This window comes from Capra hircus, chromosome 13 (assembly GCF_001704415.2).
Source record: "Capra hircus breed San Clemente chromosome 13, ASM170441v1, whole genome shotgun sequence".
In the NCBI taxonomy this organism is placed as follows: domain Eukaryota; kingdom Metazoa; phylum Chordata; class Mammalia; order Artiodactyla; family Bovidae; genus Capra; species Capra hircus.
This window is the reverse complement of record NC_030820.1, coordinates 74,094,580-74,108,613: the sequence shown is the minus strand read 5'-3', so window position 1 is coordinate 74,108,613 and position 14,034 is coordinate 74,094,580. Positions and strand designations below refer to the sequence as shown.

The window sequence follows — 14,034 nt, the reverse complement described above, 5'->3', positions numbered from 1 at the left end:
CTCCTGGAATCCCGGTGTCTGGGAGGAAGGTTGGAAGAGGGCCTTGGACTTGTCTTGGAAGGGGACGGCTAGTGAGGACGTTCCAGGGGCCCATCCTCTAGGCTTGCTGGTTCCCTGAGATCTTCTGAGGCTTCTAGCAGTGTGGATCAGGGGACCGTGAGTGGGCCTTAGCTTGTTTCCCTCGTGGTGGAGAGGGGGTTATCCAGCAAGGCAGTGAGTGGTGATGGGGGGATGGGCTGGAAGCCTTGCTAAAGCCCTCCTCTGGAAGACAGGAGGTCTGCTCAGGAGCAGGACCCCCAGAGCTCCAAGGGGCCAAAGATGACAGAGCAGGGTTAAAGAGATGTCACCCTCCCGGAGAGGGGCTGGGATTTGAGGCTGTGCTTCTCCTCCGTGAGCCCTCCCCACTTCTCTTCAAGGAGTAACTAGACCCTGAGGGCAGCTGCTGTTGCCGATGCCTTACTAAAAATAGTCTGCCCTTCTGGCTCAGGACTGGGGAGGGGGAGGGGAAGAGGGGGAGGGGGAAGGGGAGGAGGGAGACAGGGAGGACGGGCAGCAGCCAGCCAGCCAGCCAGCCAAAGGACTCCTAGGATGCTTCAGCACTCCCTCAGGGCCAGCCTCAGTCCAGAGCCCCGGCTGGGTGGCTGGGCTTGGATGTGATCGCAACTCTCCAGAGCCACCTGTCACCCCCACAAGGCCCACATCCCACTCTGCCCAGCACCGAGTGGTATCTACTCTGATGACTGAGTCCGCGGAAGGAAGCTTACACCCTCTGTCTCTGCAAGTTCTGAGGGAGGGAATGTGCCTGATTCCTTGGTGGTACCAGTGCCTGGTCTATGGCCTGACCCTTGGTCAGGACTCAGTAACTTTCTGTCACATTATTATTTGTGTGACCACAAACATTTATTGAGCACCTATTAAAGTACCGGGCTTCCCTGGTGGCTCAGAGGTTAAAGTGTCCACAATGCGGGAGACCCGGGTTTAATCCCTGGGTTGGGAAGATCCCCTGGAGAAGGAAATGGCAACCCACTCCAGTGTTCTTGCCTGGAGAATCCCATGGAGAGAGGAGCCTGGTAGGCTACAGTCCACGGGGTCGCAAAGAGTAGGACAAGACTGAGTGACTTCACTATTAAAGTACCAAGTGTGATGAGCAGGTAGGGAACCTAGAAATCATGCTGGAATCATGCCGGCATTTTACAAAGCCTTCTCATTCGGCTGATTCCAGCTGATCCCCGAAAAGCTGCTGAGAAAAGATCAGGAGATGAGGTACATTAATGACTCGCGGAAGGTCATGGGGTGGGGGGCCCTGACTTGATCTCTGATAGACAAGTGAGACATAATCCCCAGTTCTTCAAAAGTGGGGCTGGGTGCTGTGGGGGCATGTCCAGAATGGGGCAACTGGAAGCTGTTGCTCTGCAGGGACGTAGGGGGCACGTACAGAAATGGGGGTGCAGGAGAACGGGTGAAGGCAGGAATGTACTCCCGTCTGTCCCTTTGACTCTTTGATGGCCCGTGTCTTCTGCAGACCGACCAGCAGGCTGAGGCCCGGTCCTACCTCAGCGAGGAGATGATCGCTGGTGAGTGGGGGTGGGCAGGCTGGCTGCTGGGAGGCGGGGTGCCGGGGAACCTGGAGTGTCTGGGCAGGTGGGGAGAGAGTATGTGGATGTGAGGCTGACAGTCTCGCCAGGCTCACCTCGGCTCTCTGCCCTCCTCGCCCTGGCAGAGTTCAAGGCCGCCTTCGATATGTTTGACGCGGACGGCGGCGGGGACATCAGCGTCAAGGAGCTGGGCACCGTGATGAGGATGCTGGGCCAGACACCCACCAAAGAGGAGCTGGACGCCATCATCGAAGAGGTGGATGAGGATGGTGAGCCGGCGGCCCTCGGGAGGCGGCGTGGGAGGGTGGGTGGCGTGGCCGCCAGGGCTGGGCCCACTCACCACCCGCTCCCCTCAGGCAGCGGCACCATCGATTTCGAGGAGTTCTTGGTCATGATGGTGCGCCAGATGAAAGAGGACGCCAAGGGCAAGAGCGAAGAGGAGCTGGCTGAGTGTTTCCGCATCTTCGACAGGTGCGTAGGGGGCCCTGGGAACAGCCAAGGCACGGAGCAGTCTGAATCTGGCCCTCAGGGCCCGAAGGTTCCGGGGGGGCGGATGGGGGTGCAGGCGGGGGGGCGTGGCGCGGGAGGCTCGCCCCTGCGGGCCCTGAGAGCCCCGCGCCCAGGCCCTACACGCCCGCAGGAACGCGGACGGCTACATCGACGCCGAGGAGCTGGCGGAGATTTTCCGAGCCTCCGGGGAGCACGTGACAGACGAGGAGCTCGAATCCCTGATGAAGGACGGGGACAAGAACAACGACGGCCGCATTGACTTCGACGGTGAGGGTCTGGCGCGCGCGGGGACGGGGCGCGGGGACGGTAGCCCCCGGAGCTTCGCGCCCAGGCGGGCGTCCTCCGCCTCGGGGGCGGGGCGGGGCGGGGCGGGGCCAGGTTCCTCCCCGCCTCCCGCGGGCCTGTTTTGTGCAGTGCATCCGCTAATAGCCGGGCGCCCAGTCTAAGAGGCTGGGCCCGCCCCCTGCCCCCGGGACCTGGCCTCGTCTGCCGCGGGGAGACTCGTAAGCGCCCCTCCGTCTTCTTTCCTGCAGAGTTCCTGAAGATGATGGAGGGCGTGCAGTAAGAAGTCGGCCCTTGCAGCCACCGACACCGCGCGGCCCTCTGGCGTGGGTGGTGCCGCCCCCCTGAGCCGCTTTCGTCCCTCCGCCCCGGGAGGGAGGCGCGGCCCCTTCTGGGGATGTGTCTGAAAGGAATAAAAGGAAACATTGCAAAGCTCGTGGTCTGAGTAGAGGGGAGGACCGGGACGGATCCAGTGTCCGGGGCCGCCTGGTTGGGTCACCGTCCAGGGCGCCGCAAGGCTGGAGCCGCCCGAGAGTCCTCGGGTCCGAGCGCAGCGGGACCCGGGAACCCGAGGTGGCGTTTCATGCCCTCGGAAGTTTCGCGACTGAGCGTGCGTGACAGCTTAGCTGAGGGGCTGTGTGGCGCCTGGCGCTTCCAGGGTCCCCTCTGCTTCTAGAATCAAATCCAGATTCCATCCCCTCCTTCTCACAGTTGCCCCTCCCCTCGACAGGCTTCGGCCTCTCTCTCTTGCTCTGCAGGTGGGGTGCACTTTAAGCCCTTGGGCCTTTGCACACTTTGTTCTCTCTCCTTGGACTGCCCTTCTTCCTCTTATTAAAACCTTGGCAAATCCTTCAACTCAGCTCAGATGCCGTCTCCAAGATATCACGACCCATCTCAGATACCATCACCTCCTTCCTTGATCCGTGCGCTGACTGGCTGCACTCTGGCGACCAGAGCTTTTCTGGAAACAACTCAATGATAGTGAGAGTCGGGTCGAAGCTAATTAGGTGCAGTGGTAGTTTGGCTTTGGTCAGGCTAAGTCTGAATCCTCATTGCTGGTGACAAACCACTCTCTGCTCCCTATCCTAATCTGTAAGATGGGGACAATGACAGTACATAGCTTTGGCCTTCCCTGGTGGCTCAGCTGGTAAAGAATTCGCCTGCTGTGTGGGAGATCTGGGTTTGATCCCTGGGTTGGGAAGATCCCCTGGAGAGGGAGAAGGCTACCCACTCCAATATTCTGGCCTGGAGAATTCTATGGATTGTACAGTCCATGGGGTTCCAGAGTCAGACAGGACTGAGTGTCTTTCACTTTCACAGGGTTGGAAGGACTAGTTAATGTGTACCAAGTGCTTAGAACAGAGACTGGCACAGAGTCAGCATACAGTAAATCCTTTTAGTAATGTCGTTATCATCTTGAAACATTGAACTCTCTCTCTCCAACTCTGTGTTTTCTTCTCCCCTTTCTGTCTCATCATGTTTCCTGATGGTATTTCCTGCCAGGAGCAGTGCTGGAGGTTAGTTATCATCCCTATGAATGCCTACCGTGTGCTGCTCATTGTCTCATTTATCCACACAACCCCAGGGACAGATGCCCTTATTTCCATTTTACAGTTGAGGAAATTAAGAATGAGTGGAATGATGTACCCAGACATATCAGTTCATTTCAGTTCAGTTGCTCAGTCGTGCCTGACTCTTTGCAACCCCATGGACTGCAGCATGCCAGGCTTCCATGTTCATCACCAACTCCTGGAGCTTGCTCAGACTCATGTCCATTGAGTTGGTGATGCCATCTAACCATCTAACCCAGACATATAGATGATAACTTAGATCAGTTCAGTTCAGTTCAGTTCAGTCGCTCAGTCGTGTCCAACTCTTTGCGACCCCATGAATCGCAGCACACCAGGCCTCCCTGTCCATCACCATCTCCCAGAGTTCACTCAGACTCACGTCCATCGAGTCCGTGATGCCATCCAGCCATCTCATCCTCTGTCATCCCCTTCTCCTCCTGCCCTGAATCCCTCCCAGCATCAGAGTCTTTTCCAATGAGTCAGCTCTTCTCATGAGGTGGCCAAAGTACTGGAGCTTCAGCTTTAGCATCATTGCTTCCAAAGAAATCCCAGGGTTGATCTCTTTCAGAATGGACTGGTTGGATCTCCTTGCAGTCCAAGGGACTCTCAAGAGTCTTCTCCAACACCACAGTTCAAAAGCATCAATTCTTCGGTGCTCAGCCTTCTTCACAGTCCAACTCTCACAACCATACATGACCACTGGAAAAACCATAGCCTTGACTAGATGGACCTTAGTCAGCAAAGTAATGTCTCTGCTTTTGAATATACTGTCTAGGTTGGTCATAACTTTTCTTCCAAGGAGTAAGCCTCTTTTACTTTCATGGCTGCAGTCACCATCCGCAGTGATTTGGGAGCCCCAAAAAGATAAAGTCTGCCACTGTTTCCACTGTTTCTCCATCTATTTGCCATGAAGTGATGGGACTGGATGCCATGATCTTCGTTTTCTGAATGTTGAGCTTTAAGCCAACTTTTTCGCTCTCCTCTTTCACTTTCATCAAGAGGCTTTTTTAGCTCCTCTTCACTTTCTGCCATAAGGGTGGTGTCATCTGCATATCTGAGGTGATTGATATTTCTCCCAGCAATCTTGATTCCAGCTTGTGTTTCTTCCAGTCCAGCGTTTCTCATGATGTACTCTGCATAGAAGTTAAATAAACAGGGTGACAATATACAGCCTTGACGTACTCCTTTTCCTATTTGGAACCAGTCTGTTGTTCCATGTCCAGTTCTAACTGTTGCTTCCTGACCTGCATACAGATTTCTCAAGAGGCAGGTTAGGTGGTCTGGTATTCCCATCTCTTTCAGAATTTTCCTCAGTTTATTGTGATCCACACAGTCAAAGGCTTTGGCATAGTCAATAAAGCAGAAATAGATGTTTTTCTGGAACTCTCTTGCTTTTTCCATGATCCAGCAGATGTTGGCTATTTGATCTCTGGTTGCTCTGCCTTCTCTAAAACCAGCTTGAACGTCAGGGAGTTCACGGTTCACATATTGCTGAAGCCTGGCTTGGAGAATTTTGAGCATTACTTTACTAGCATGTGAGATGAGTGCAATTGTGCAGTAGTTTGAGCATTTTTGGCATTGCCTTAGATTAGAGGTCCCCAATCCCCAGTACCGGGTATGGTACCCATCCGGGGCCTATTAGGAACTGAGCCACACAGCAGGAGGGAGAGGTGAGTTAGTGAGTGACGATTGAAACTTCATCTGTATTCCTAGCCATTCCCCATTGCTCACATTACCGCCTGAGCTTCATGTCAGGTAAGATCAGTGGCAGTATTAGATTCTCAAAGGAGTGCAAACCCTACTGTGAACTGTGCACGTGAGGGATCTAGATTGCACAAGAATCTAATGCTTGATGATCTGATTCTGCATTATGGTGAGTTATATAATTATATATCACAATGTAATAATAATAGAAATGTAGGGTGCTTGAATCATCCTGAAACCACTCCCCCCCCTCCACCACTCTGGCCGGTGGAAAATTGTCCTCCATGAAACTGGTCCCTGGTGCCCAAAAGGCTAGGGACCGCTGACCTAGACGATATGGCTGTGGGGTGGAAACAGGAGTAAGACTACCTGTTGACTGTTCTTCCTGGGCGTCCTGAGTGCTTCAAACTGGCTCTGCCATAAATTGATAAATCTCCCTCCTCCATCTTGTCTTGTGGTACCTTTCTCAGGGATGAGACCCAAGTCAGAAATTCTGGAGCTCATTTCCCACCTCTAATTTACTTACTCGGCCCCACCACTTTGTCTCCCTACCACTTCATTCCTCCTCTCCAAGCCCACTGAACGTCATAACTCAGGTCACCACCATTGCTTACCAGGCTATTGATAATGGTAGCGAACTTCCTTCCAGCCATTCACTCCCTAGACAGACGGTGGCCAGAAGAATCTTTCCAAAACCAAATCTGATCATGTCACTGCCCTGCTCAAGGCTTCATGAACTGCCTATTATCTCTCGCATGGCCCAGTTTCCTTCTCCAGAGAGCCTTCTTTGATCCTCCTCGTCTTTGTTAGGTGCCTCACTCATCTCTGAGTTCTCATAGCAACATGTGAGCCTGGCATTCAGTTTTTGTTTTTTGCCACACCACGTGGCTTATCTCAGTTCCCTGACTGGGGACTGAACCCAAGCCATGTCAGTGGAAGCCTGGAATCCTAACCACTAGACTGCCAGGGATCTCCCACATCCAGCTTTTATTTAGTGCTTTTTATGTGTCAGGCACTATTCTGAGGCACTGTTCTATCCTATGAGGTAGCTACTAATATTTCCATTTTATAGAGAGGTTCACTCTAAGTTCCCAAGTGTGTACAAGTAATATGGGCGTGGATCAGGAATTCTAACACAATTCTACTTTAACCACCACTTATTCCTGCTATTGACATGCCTTTGCTTGTGTATGTGTTCAGCCGCTCGGTTGTGTTTGACTCTTTGTGACCCCATGGACTGTAGCCTGCCAGCCTCCTCCGTCCATGTGATTTCCCAGGCAAGGATACTGGAGTGGGTTGCTGTTTCCTTCTCCAGGGGATCTTACCAATCCAGGGATTGGCAGGCGGAGGCTTTACCACTGAGCCACCTGGGAAGCCCCATCGATATGTCTATCTGTTCCCTAAACTTCACTCTCCTCAAGGACAGCACTGTGTCCTCTTCCCTGCCTTATCCCCAGCCCCCAACCTAGGGCCTTTACCTTGTAGGCACTCAACCATTGTACTGAATGAATGAGAATGACAATCATCACAGGAGCCTAGCAGGCTACAGTCCATGGGTTCACAAGAGTTGGGCATGACTTAGCGACTTAGCAACCACCACGACCACCTTCTCATACTTACTGAGCTAGTGTCAGAAACTGAAGTCGAACTGACTTACACAAAGAAGAGATTTGTTGACTCATGATACTGGGATGCCAAGGCGTGAAGTGGAGGCCAGAGTTTCAGTGTCATCTCTCAGCTATTTGTCTCTGCTTGGCATTCTTTCATTTGCAGCTGTCTCCACCAGAAGCCCAGACTGACTCCCTCCTCTTTTAGCAGCTCTGCTGCTGCTGCTGCTAAGTCACTGCAGTCGTGTCCGACTCTGTGCGACCCCATAGACAGCAGCCCGTCAGGCTCCCCCGTCCCTGGGATTCTCCAGGCAAGAACTCTGGAGTGGGTTGCCATTTCCTTCTCCAATGCATGAAAGTGAAAAGTGAAAGTGAAGTTGCTCAGTCGTGTCCAACACTTAGTGACCCCATGGACTGCAGCCTACCAGGCTCCTCCGTCCATGGGATTTTCCAGGCAAGGGTACTGGAGTGGGGTGCCATTGCCTTCTAGTAGTATTCAAGAAAGCAATTTTACTTTCTTGGAGGGACTAGTTCTGAATGACAATGTGGAGTTGGGTCTCTGTGACTGACACTTTTAGGCCACGTGACCATCTGGGGGGGATCAGACACCATGATCTAGGAAAGCACATAAGGAGGCTTCCTAAGGCAGGCAAAGACTCATCCACCTTGGCCAGTACTTAAGAACCAATTTAGTGTCAGATTCTGAGGTGCTGCTCTTCTCAGACATCTCCCGGCCTGGTGATTTTTTTTTTAAATTTTATTTATTTTTGGCTGCAGTGGGTCTTGGTTGCTGCACACGGGCTTTCTCTAGTTGCAGCAAGTGGGGCTACTCTTAGTTGCAGTGCTTGGGGTTCTTACTGCTTCTCTTTTTGCAGGGCATGGCCTCTAGGGCATGTGTGGGCTCAGGGGTTGTGGCTGGCGGACTCTAGAGTGTAGGCTCAGTAGTTGGCATACGAGCTCAGTTGCCTTGCAGCATATGGGATCTTCCTGGACCAGGGGTTGAACCTGTGTCCCCTGCATTGGCAGACAGATTCTGAACCACTGGACCACCAGGGAAGTCTGGTCTGTTGATTTTCAATTTGAGAGCGTCAGAATCATCTGGACAGATTGCTGGGGCCAAGAATTTGCATTTCTAGCCAGATCCAGGTGACAAGTGGAAGGACCTCACCTTGAGAAGAGTGCTCTGTACCTTTAACTAGACAACAGCAATGATAACACCTGGGAGCCGACTGGAACTGCAGAGCCTCAGGCTCCACCCAGATGGACTGAATCAAAATTTGTATTTGAATAAAATCCCAGGAAGGTTTATATGCACAGCAGATTGAACAACATGAGTCTAAGTTCCAAGGAGAGAGCCAACAGCACAATTTGAGATAAAGAAATTGATCAGAGGACATCTAAGTTCCAACCACAGTTCTTCCCACATGTGACAGCTTGGTCGGGGCGCAGGGATGTGGGCTAGCTGGATTAAGAGAAAAAGGTGGGGGAGAACCTTCCTGATGGTCTCCCTGCTATCTCCTCCTCCTAGCCTATCCCAGGCCTGCGCAAGCAGCTGCAGACACAGTTGACCAGGCTAGGTGAGCAGGGCAACGCTTGGGCCTTGTTGGAGCGCACCTAAGTGTAAGGCCAGATCCTGGGGGCCACGATGGGCCGCCCCTCCTCTCCCTCCCTCCAGCAGGGGAAGTCCCTAACGGAAGGAGCCTCCCAGATCCTGGGGACCAATGACAGCACACTTCCCCAGGTAAAGCTGCCCCACGTCAGCCACAAAGAAGGACCTGTCAGCCCGCGACGCCTTGGCCTGGTGACCTATCCGAACCCCCGTCCGTCTAGCCTGACCATCCCTCACAACAATCGTATAAAAAACACCCCCAACACGGTCCGGGTGTGGACTTCCTCCACCTGCCTCGTTTGGGTCTGGGAACCCCGCCTGGGAGCGCTTCGCCATTAAAAAGCCTGTTAGACACTTTTGGTGTCCTGGTCTTTTACCTAACACTAAGCTTCTCATGGAGATCTTCCTGCAGGACCTGGGCAGGGCCCAGCACTTCAGCCTGCTGGGACCCAGCTGGTCAACACGGGGGTTTCCTTCCAGGGGCTCAAAGGCCTGTGGTGGGTCAGTGGAAAGATGGCCCAAGGGGCTGGGGCTCTGGACCAGTGGTGCAGCAAATAGAGGAAATGCTGGGAGATGGAGCAGGTGAATGTGCCCCAGTGGAGAAGGAACCATCAGTGGAGGACCTGGGCTGGGGTGACTTGTGACCTTCATCCAGAAAACTTCCCCTGGCTGTCTCCCCCAGACCCTGGGCTGGCTGTAGGGTCACCTGAATGTCCTCTTGCTCCTTCTTCAGGGTCAAAAAATCTGTCATAAAGTGGGTAGCTGGTCCTCCTCCCAACCCTCTCCAACACACACATACACACTGTATCACTCCATTTCAGTCTTAAGATCTGGCTCAACTTCATCTACAATACAACTCGGACAACACCTATATTCCTGGTCTGTGTCACCACTCCATAGGATCAGCATTTTGTTTTTCTTTAAATTAGTATTGATTTATTGCCATGCTGTGTGGCTTCTGGGATCTCAGTTCCCAGGGGTTGAACCTGGGCTGCAGCAGTGAAAGCATTGACTCCTCACCACTAGACCACCAGGGAACTCCCAGAAACTAGCATTTTGTGATACCCATTTTATAGATGAGGAAACAGGTGCAGAATCATAAAATAACTCAGGTTACAAGGGAGGGAATCCTGTCACTTCCTTGCTTAGCCCTACAGCCTATCAGCTGTTTCTACTCCCTGGGCTGTGGAGCAGAGAACTCAAATCCTAAACCTGATTTCTGCTGACCCTGGGCACTTCCAACCCTTGGGTAATGACAAAACAGCAACTTGCTATAAAAACCCCAAAATGTATTTATTTAATATATTCATCACAAGGGTTTAACCACACTTAATTTAAAAAACAGAAACAAAACAAAAATGACACCACAGATAAGACAGAGTTCTGTACAGAAAATTGAGGCATGGACAGACTGCCTAAGGGAAAAAAAAAGAACACAAGGAGAGCTGGACATCCCAGGTCAGGGGTCTTGGCTGGAGACCTGCTTTGAGTAGGTTTCTTGCAGGTACTTCTTAAAGGCTGGAAGAGAACAGGCAGGTCTTGGTGACTGATGGGGGCAGGGGGTAAGGTGGGCAAGAGAGCAGTAAGAATACACACGTGGGAGGACTTTGGGGAGCTCCGAGGGGTTTCCCAGCACAACGGCTTGACCCTCTGCTGGCCACCCAGACAGGTCTCCTGGATGGGTTCTGCTTCTAGGGGGTAGCTCTGCTCCCAGGGACAGGGGAGGCGCCTAGGGGCCCTGAGAGAGCAAGTCATTTGCACAAAGCTTTGCCTTCTACTTAAAATCTCCCCAAGCTCTATTAATGTGGAATGGGTTGGTTTTTCTGATTTTATAGCAAACAAGAGAACTAGACACATCAAGGAAGAGGTGGAAGTGGGTTACCACCTCCCCCTCCTCCCTGGCCCCCTTAAGCCATCAGGACACATTCCCAAGTCACTGGAATCCTCCTGTTGTTTGAAGGAGCTTCTGAAGGTTGGGGAGGGATGGTCTGGTGCCCTCAGGATGAAGGACCCACCTGTGGGGTTTTTCCAGAGCTCAGCCGCATGTGTGTTCAAAGGGCTATCAATGTTGGGCTCTGCGGGTGGAGGAAAAGAAGGGTCAGGTGCGGGTAGGAGAGGCGGCCCTGGGGGAGTCCTGACAGGTCCCCAGGTTCTGGGGGAGGGGCCGGGCCTGGCAGTCACCTCCTAGCAGACTCTGGATGGAGAGCAGGATGGTCCTGACGTCATACAGGGCGGACCACTTGTCTTTCAGGATGTCCAGACAGATGTTACCCTGGGTGTCCACATTGGGATGGTAGCAGGGTGTGAGGAACTTCACCGTGGGTGCGTTGTAAGGGTAGCCACTGGGGAACTCCAGGGATAGTTTATACCTCAGGTCTTCATATACCTGGAGAAAGAGAGTTGCGGGTTAACCCTCCGGCCCTGAGCCTCAGTTCCCAGCCTAAGCTCCACATAAGGGACTTGCCAGGACCCCTGAGTTCATCAGGACTCAACAGAAGATGAAGCATGAAACTGGTCTGGTGCGTTCTCTCATATCTGGTGGGGTCCTCAGTGATCCTTTGGTCTAAGGCCCACCAGCCCAAGTGTGCTCAATTGTCTTTGCTGTCTAGTCCTCTGTACACATCTCAGATGGAGAGCGCTGCCTTAAACCCAGCCTCTTACTGTACTCAGGGTAACCAGGGCCACAAGCTCAGGGCACCACAGGAGACACAGAGGAGTGTCCTGGCGGGCAAGAGACGTGAAGCAGACCTGGCACTTGGATTTCACCTCCCACCTCTCCCCAGACTCAGCTTAGTCACGCTAACCTCCCCCAGTCCTGCACTTACTGTGCCAGCGGCTCCATGGATGGTCCCCACCCATTTGAAGAGGTTGTCCGATTCAGGGAAGGCAGAAATTCCTTTATCGCCAGACATCTGGGGAGGAAACACCACACATGCTCGGCTGGAAGAGTTCGCTCTTGGGGGGCCAGTCAGTGAACCCGTTCCTCTTAACCTCACATTTTGATCCAAAATAAAGCAACTGGGCAAAACCGATATGCTTTCCTGAAGGGAGTACTGGGATTGTGGAGGTTCATTGCCAGGCTAAGAAAGGAGACGTTGTGTAGGGAAGCAGAAAGGCAGCTCTGTACCTTTAGTGCTGGCTGCGGGAATTCAGTTCAACATGCTATATATATATATATTTTTTTTGGCTGTTCTTTGGCTTGTGGGATCTTCATTCCCTGACCAGGGATGGAACCTGGCCCAAGGCAGTGAAAGCATTGAGTCCTAACCACTGGACCACCAGGGAATTCCCTCAACATGCTATTGAGTGCTGGTTATATATGAAGCCCAGAAACTATTCACAGACTGGGAAGAGGAACAATATGGTCATTGAAGGATGTGAGTTGAGTATCCAGGGCTAACGTAGAAAACATAGTCCAGGAAGAAGTATGACAGGATTAGAAATAGTAAGAAGGATGGAGAGATGGGTGTGGATAAACCTGAGGGCTTCCCTGGTGGCTCAGGGGATAAAGAATCTGCTTGTAATGCAGTAGGATCCGCTGGAGAAGGGAATGGCTACCCACTCCAGTACTCTTGCCTGGAGAGTTCCCTCAACAGAGGAGACTACCAGGCTACAGTTTATGGGGTCGCAGAGTCGGACACCACTGAGATACTAAAACTTCCCTTTTTTCAAACCTTAGGGCAGGGAAGTAGGGCCAGGCAGGACAAGGAGAGGGCCTTGTATAAGAGCTGTATTTTAGGTATAACTTCACTGTGGGGTGATGGTACTGGGGAGTAGAGATCGGGGAGAAAAGGTGTGTAGGTGGGGTGGATTAACTTCTTTACAGAAGAGAGAAAGGTGGACTCATCTTTTTACCCCCATGACTACCAAAGAGCCTGATGTAGCAAAGGAAGCCACTGATAAGTGACTAGGAGGTGGAAGGGTAGACCAGTTGGTTGGGGATCTGGGCACCAGTCACTCACCATGAGAGTCATCAGCTCCTGTTGCAGCCTGCAAAAAGAGTACTTGGAGTCACCTGGGAGTCTGGATGGGCCAGGACTCCAGGCATCTTCTCCCGCCCCAGTCTCTCTGGGGCAGTTGTCACCGAGGCTTTCCTCTACCCTGAAGTCGGACTCACCTGGGGGAACAGTCACCTCCATTTCCATAGGAGGGTCCTAGTGAGCCCTCACCCTCCCTAATTCGAGGATCTCGAAGGACGGATCTGGCTTACTCTTAACCCTATCTGCTTCTCTGGAATCTCTCTCCGGATCTCAATTTCTTCCCTTCTTCCTCCCCGACCCCGCTCCCCCGCCGCCCTCCGGCCTAGCCACCGAGGTTCGCCGGAGTATCTTCATCTCGGCTCACTGACAGAGGATCCTGGCAGTGATCCTACCCTTTCCGTCCTCTTTCGGGAGTGTCTCTTAAGAGCAGGAGAGCTTCTGGCATGTCTCTTTAACTCCCGTATCTAACCCGTTCCAGGAGGAGGTGGGGGTCCCGGAAGTCTTCCCTCTCGGCCCCAAATGCCCAGGGCGTGCCAGGCTCGGCGGGTGTTACCTCCACACCACTCACCTCTTGCCTACGGGGCCCCTGGCAGCACCCCCACTGGGCTCAGCTCCTTTACGGGCGGCGGCGACGCTGGCTGCGGCTGGGTCGCGGTTCTGGGAAGCCATCCCGGCGGCGATGAGACGGAGATAAGCGGTACGCGGAGCTCACAGTTGCAACTGCAGGGCTGCGGGCCCGCCCGCCCGCGTTTGAATTGTAACCCTCCGGCAGCGCTAACCAATCAGTGGCTCGCTTGGGTTTGATCCAGCCAATGGGGCACTCCAGAGTGCTATGTCACCGCGCAACCGCTAGACCCACCTACCAGCGTACTACTATTGGGCAACGGAATGGGGCTTCTCACTGGCGATTGGCAGAACAGGCTGTCTTTGATTAACGAACCTGCAATGGATTAGCCGCCTTTGGAAAACGCCAACCATTAAAGGGCCTAGAAGACGTCCACGTGGGATGAATCCCTTTAGGTCAATGCTTGGCTACAGTCGGCAGCACACTGCACGCCCTGACAGAGGGTCTTCGATCTTGTGATGTGTGTGTGCTCAGTCCTAACTCTGCGACCCCACGGACTGTAGCCTACCAAGCTCCTCTGTCCATGGAACTTTCCAAGCAATACTGGAGTA

The 14,034-nt window shown here is 53.0% G+C and overlaps 2 protein-coding genes across 2 annotated transcripts; one reads left to right on the top strand and one right to left on the bottom strand.

Annotated features, from left to right (window-relative positions):
• On the top strand, positions 1,522-2,674 carry TNNC2 (fast twitch skeletal muscle troponin C2; the record flags this gene model as incomplete). The annotated part of the gene is given in 5 exon segments (NM_001285668.1): positions 1,522-1,574; positions 1,721-1,864; positions 1,952-2,066; positions 2,236-2,372; positions 2,639-2,674. Coding segments are annotated over 5 exon segments (481 nt in total), but the record flags the coding sequence as incomplete, so codon positions are not given.
• On the bottom strand, positions 10,147-13,622 carry UBE2C (ubiquitin conjugating enzyme E2 C). Its single transcript, XM_018057933.1, has 6 exons — positions 13,427-13,622; positions 12,841-12,868; positions 11,704-11,790; positions 11,060-11,264; positions 10,894-10,953; positions 10,147-10,396 (listed from the first exon to the last, which is right to left on the bottom strand). The coding sequence occupies exons 1-6, from the start codon at positions 13,525-13,527 to the stop codon at positions 10,338-10,340; spliced, it is 540 nt and encodes a 179-aa protein (XP_017913422.1). The 5' UTR covers positions 13,528-13,622; the 3' UTR covers positions 10,147-10,337.

Excerpts from the sequence above, each read along its gene's own strand:
- UBE2C (XM_018057933.1), bottom strand. The coding sequence starts at position 13,527 with ATGGCTTCCCAGAACCGCGACCCAGCCGCAGCCAGCGTCGCCGCCGCC. Across the intron at positions 12,869-13,426 it reads AGGGGCCCCGTAGGCAAGAG|GCTGCAACAGGAGCTGATGA; the intron begins GTGAGTGGTGTG and ends CTCTTTTTGCAG. Across the intron at positions 11,791-12,840 it reads AGGAGCTGATGACTCTCATG|ATGTCTGGCGATAAAGGAAT; the intron begins GTGAGTGACTGG and ends TTTCCTCCCCAG.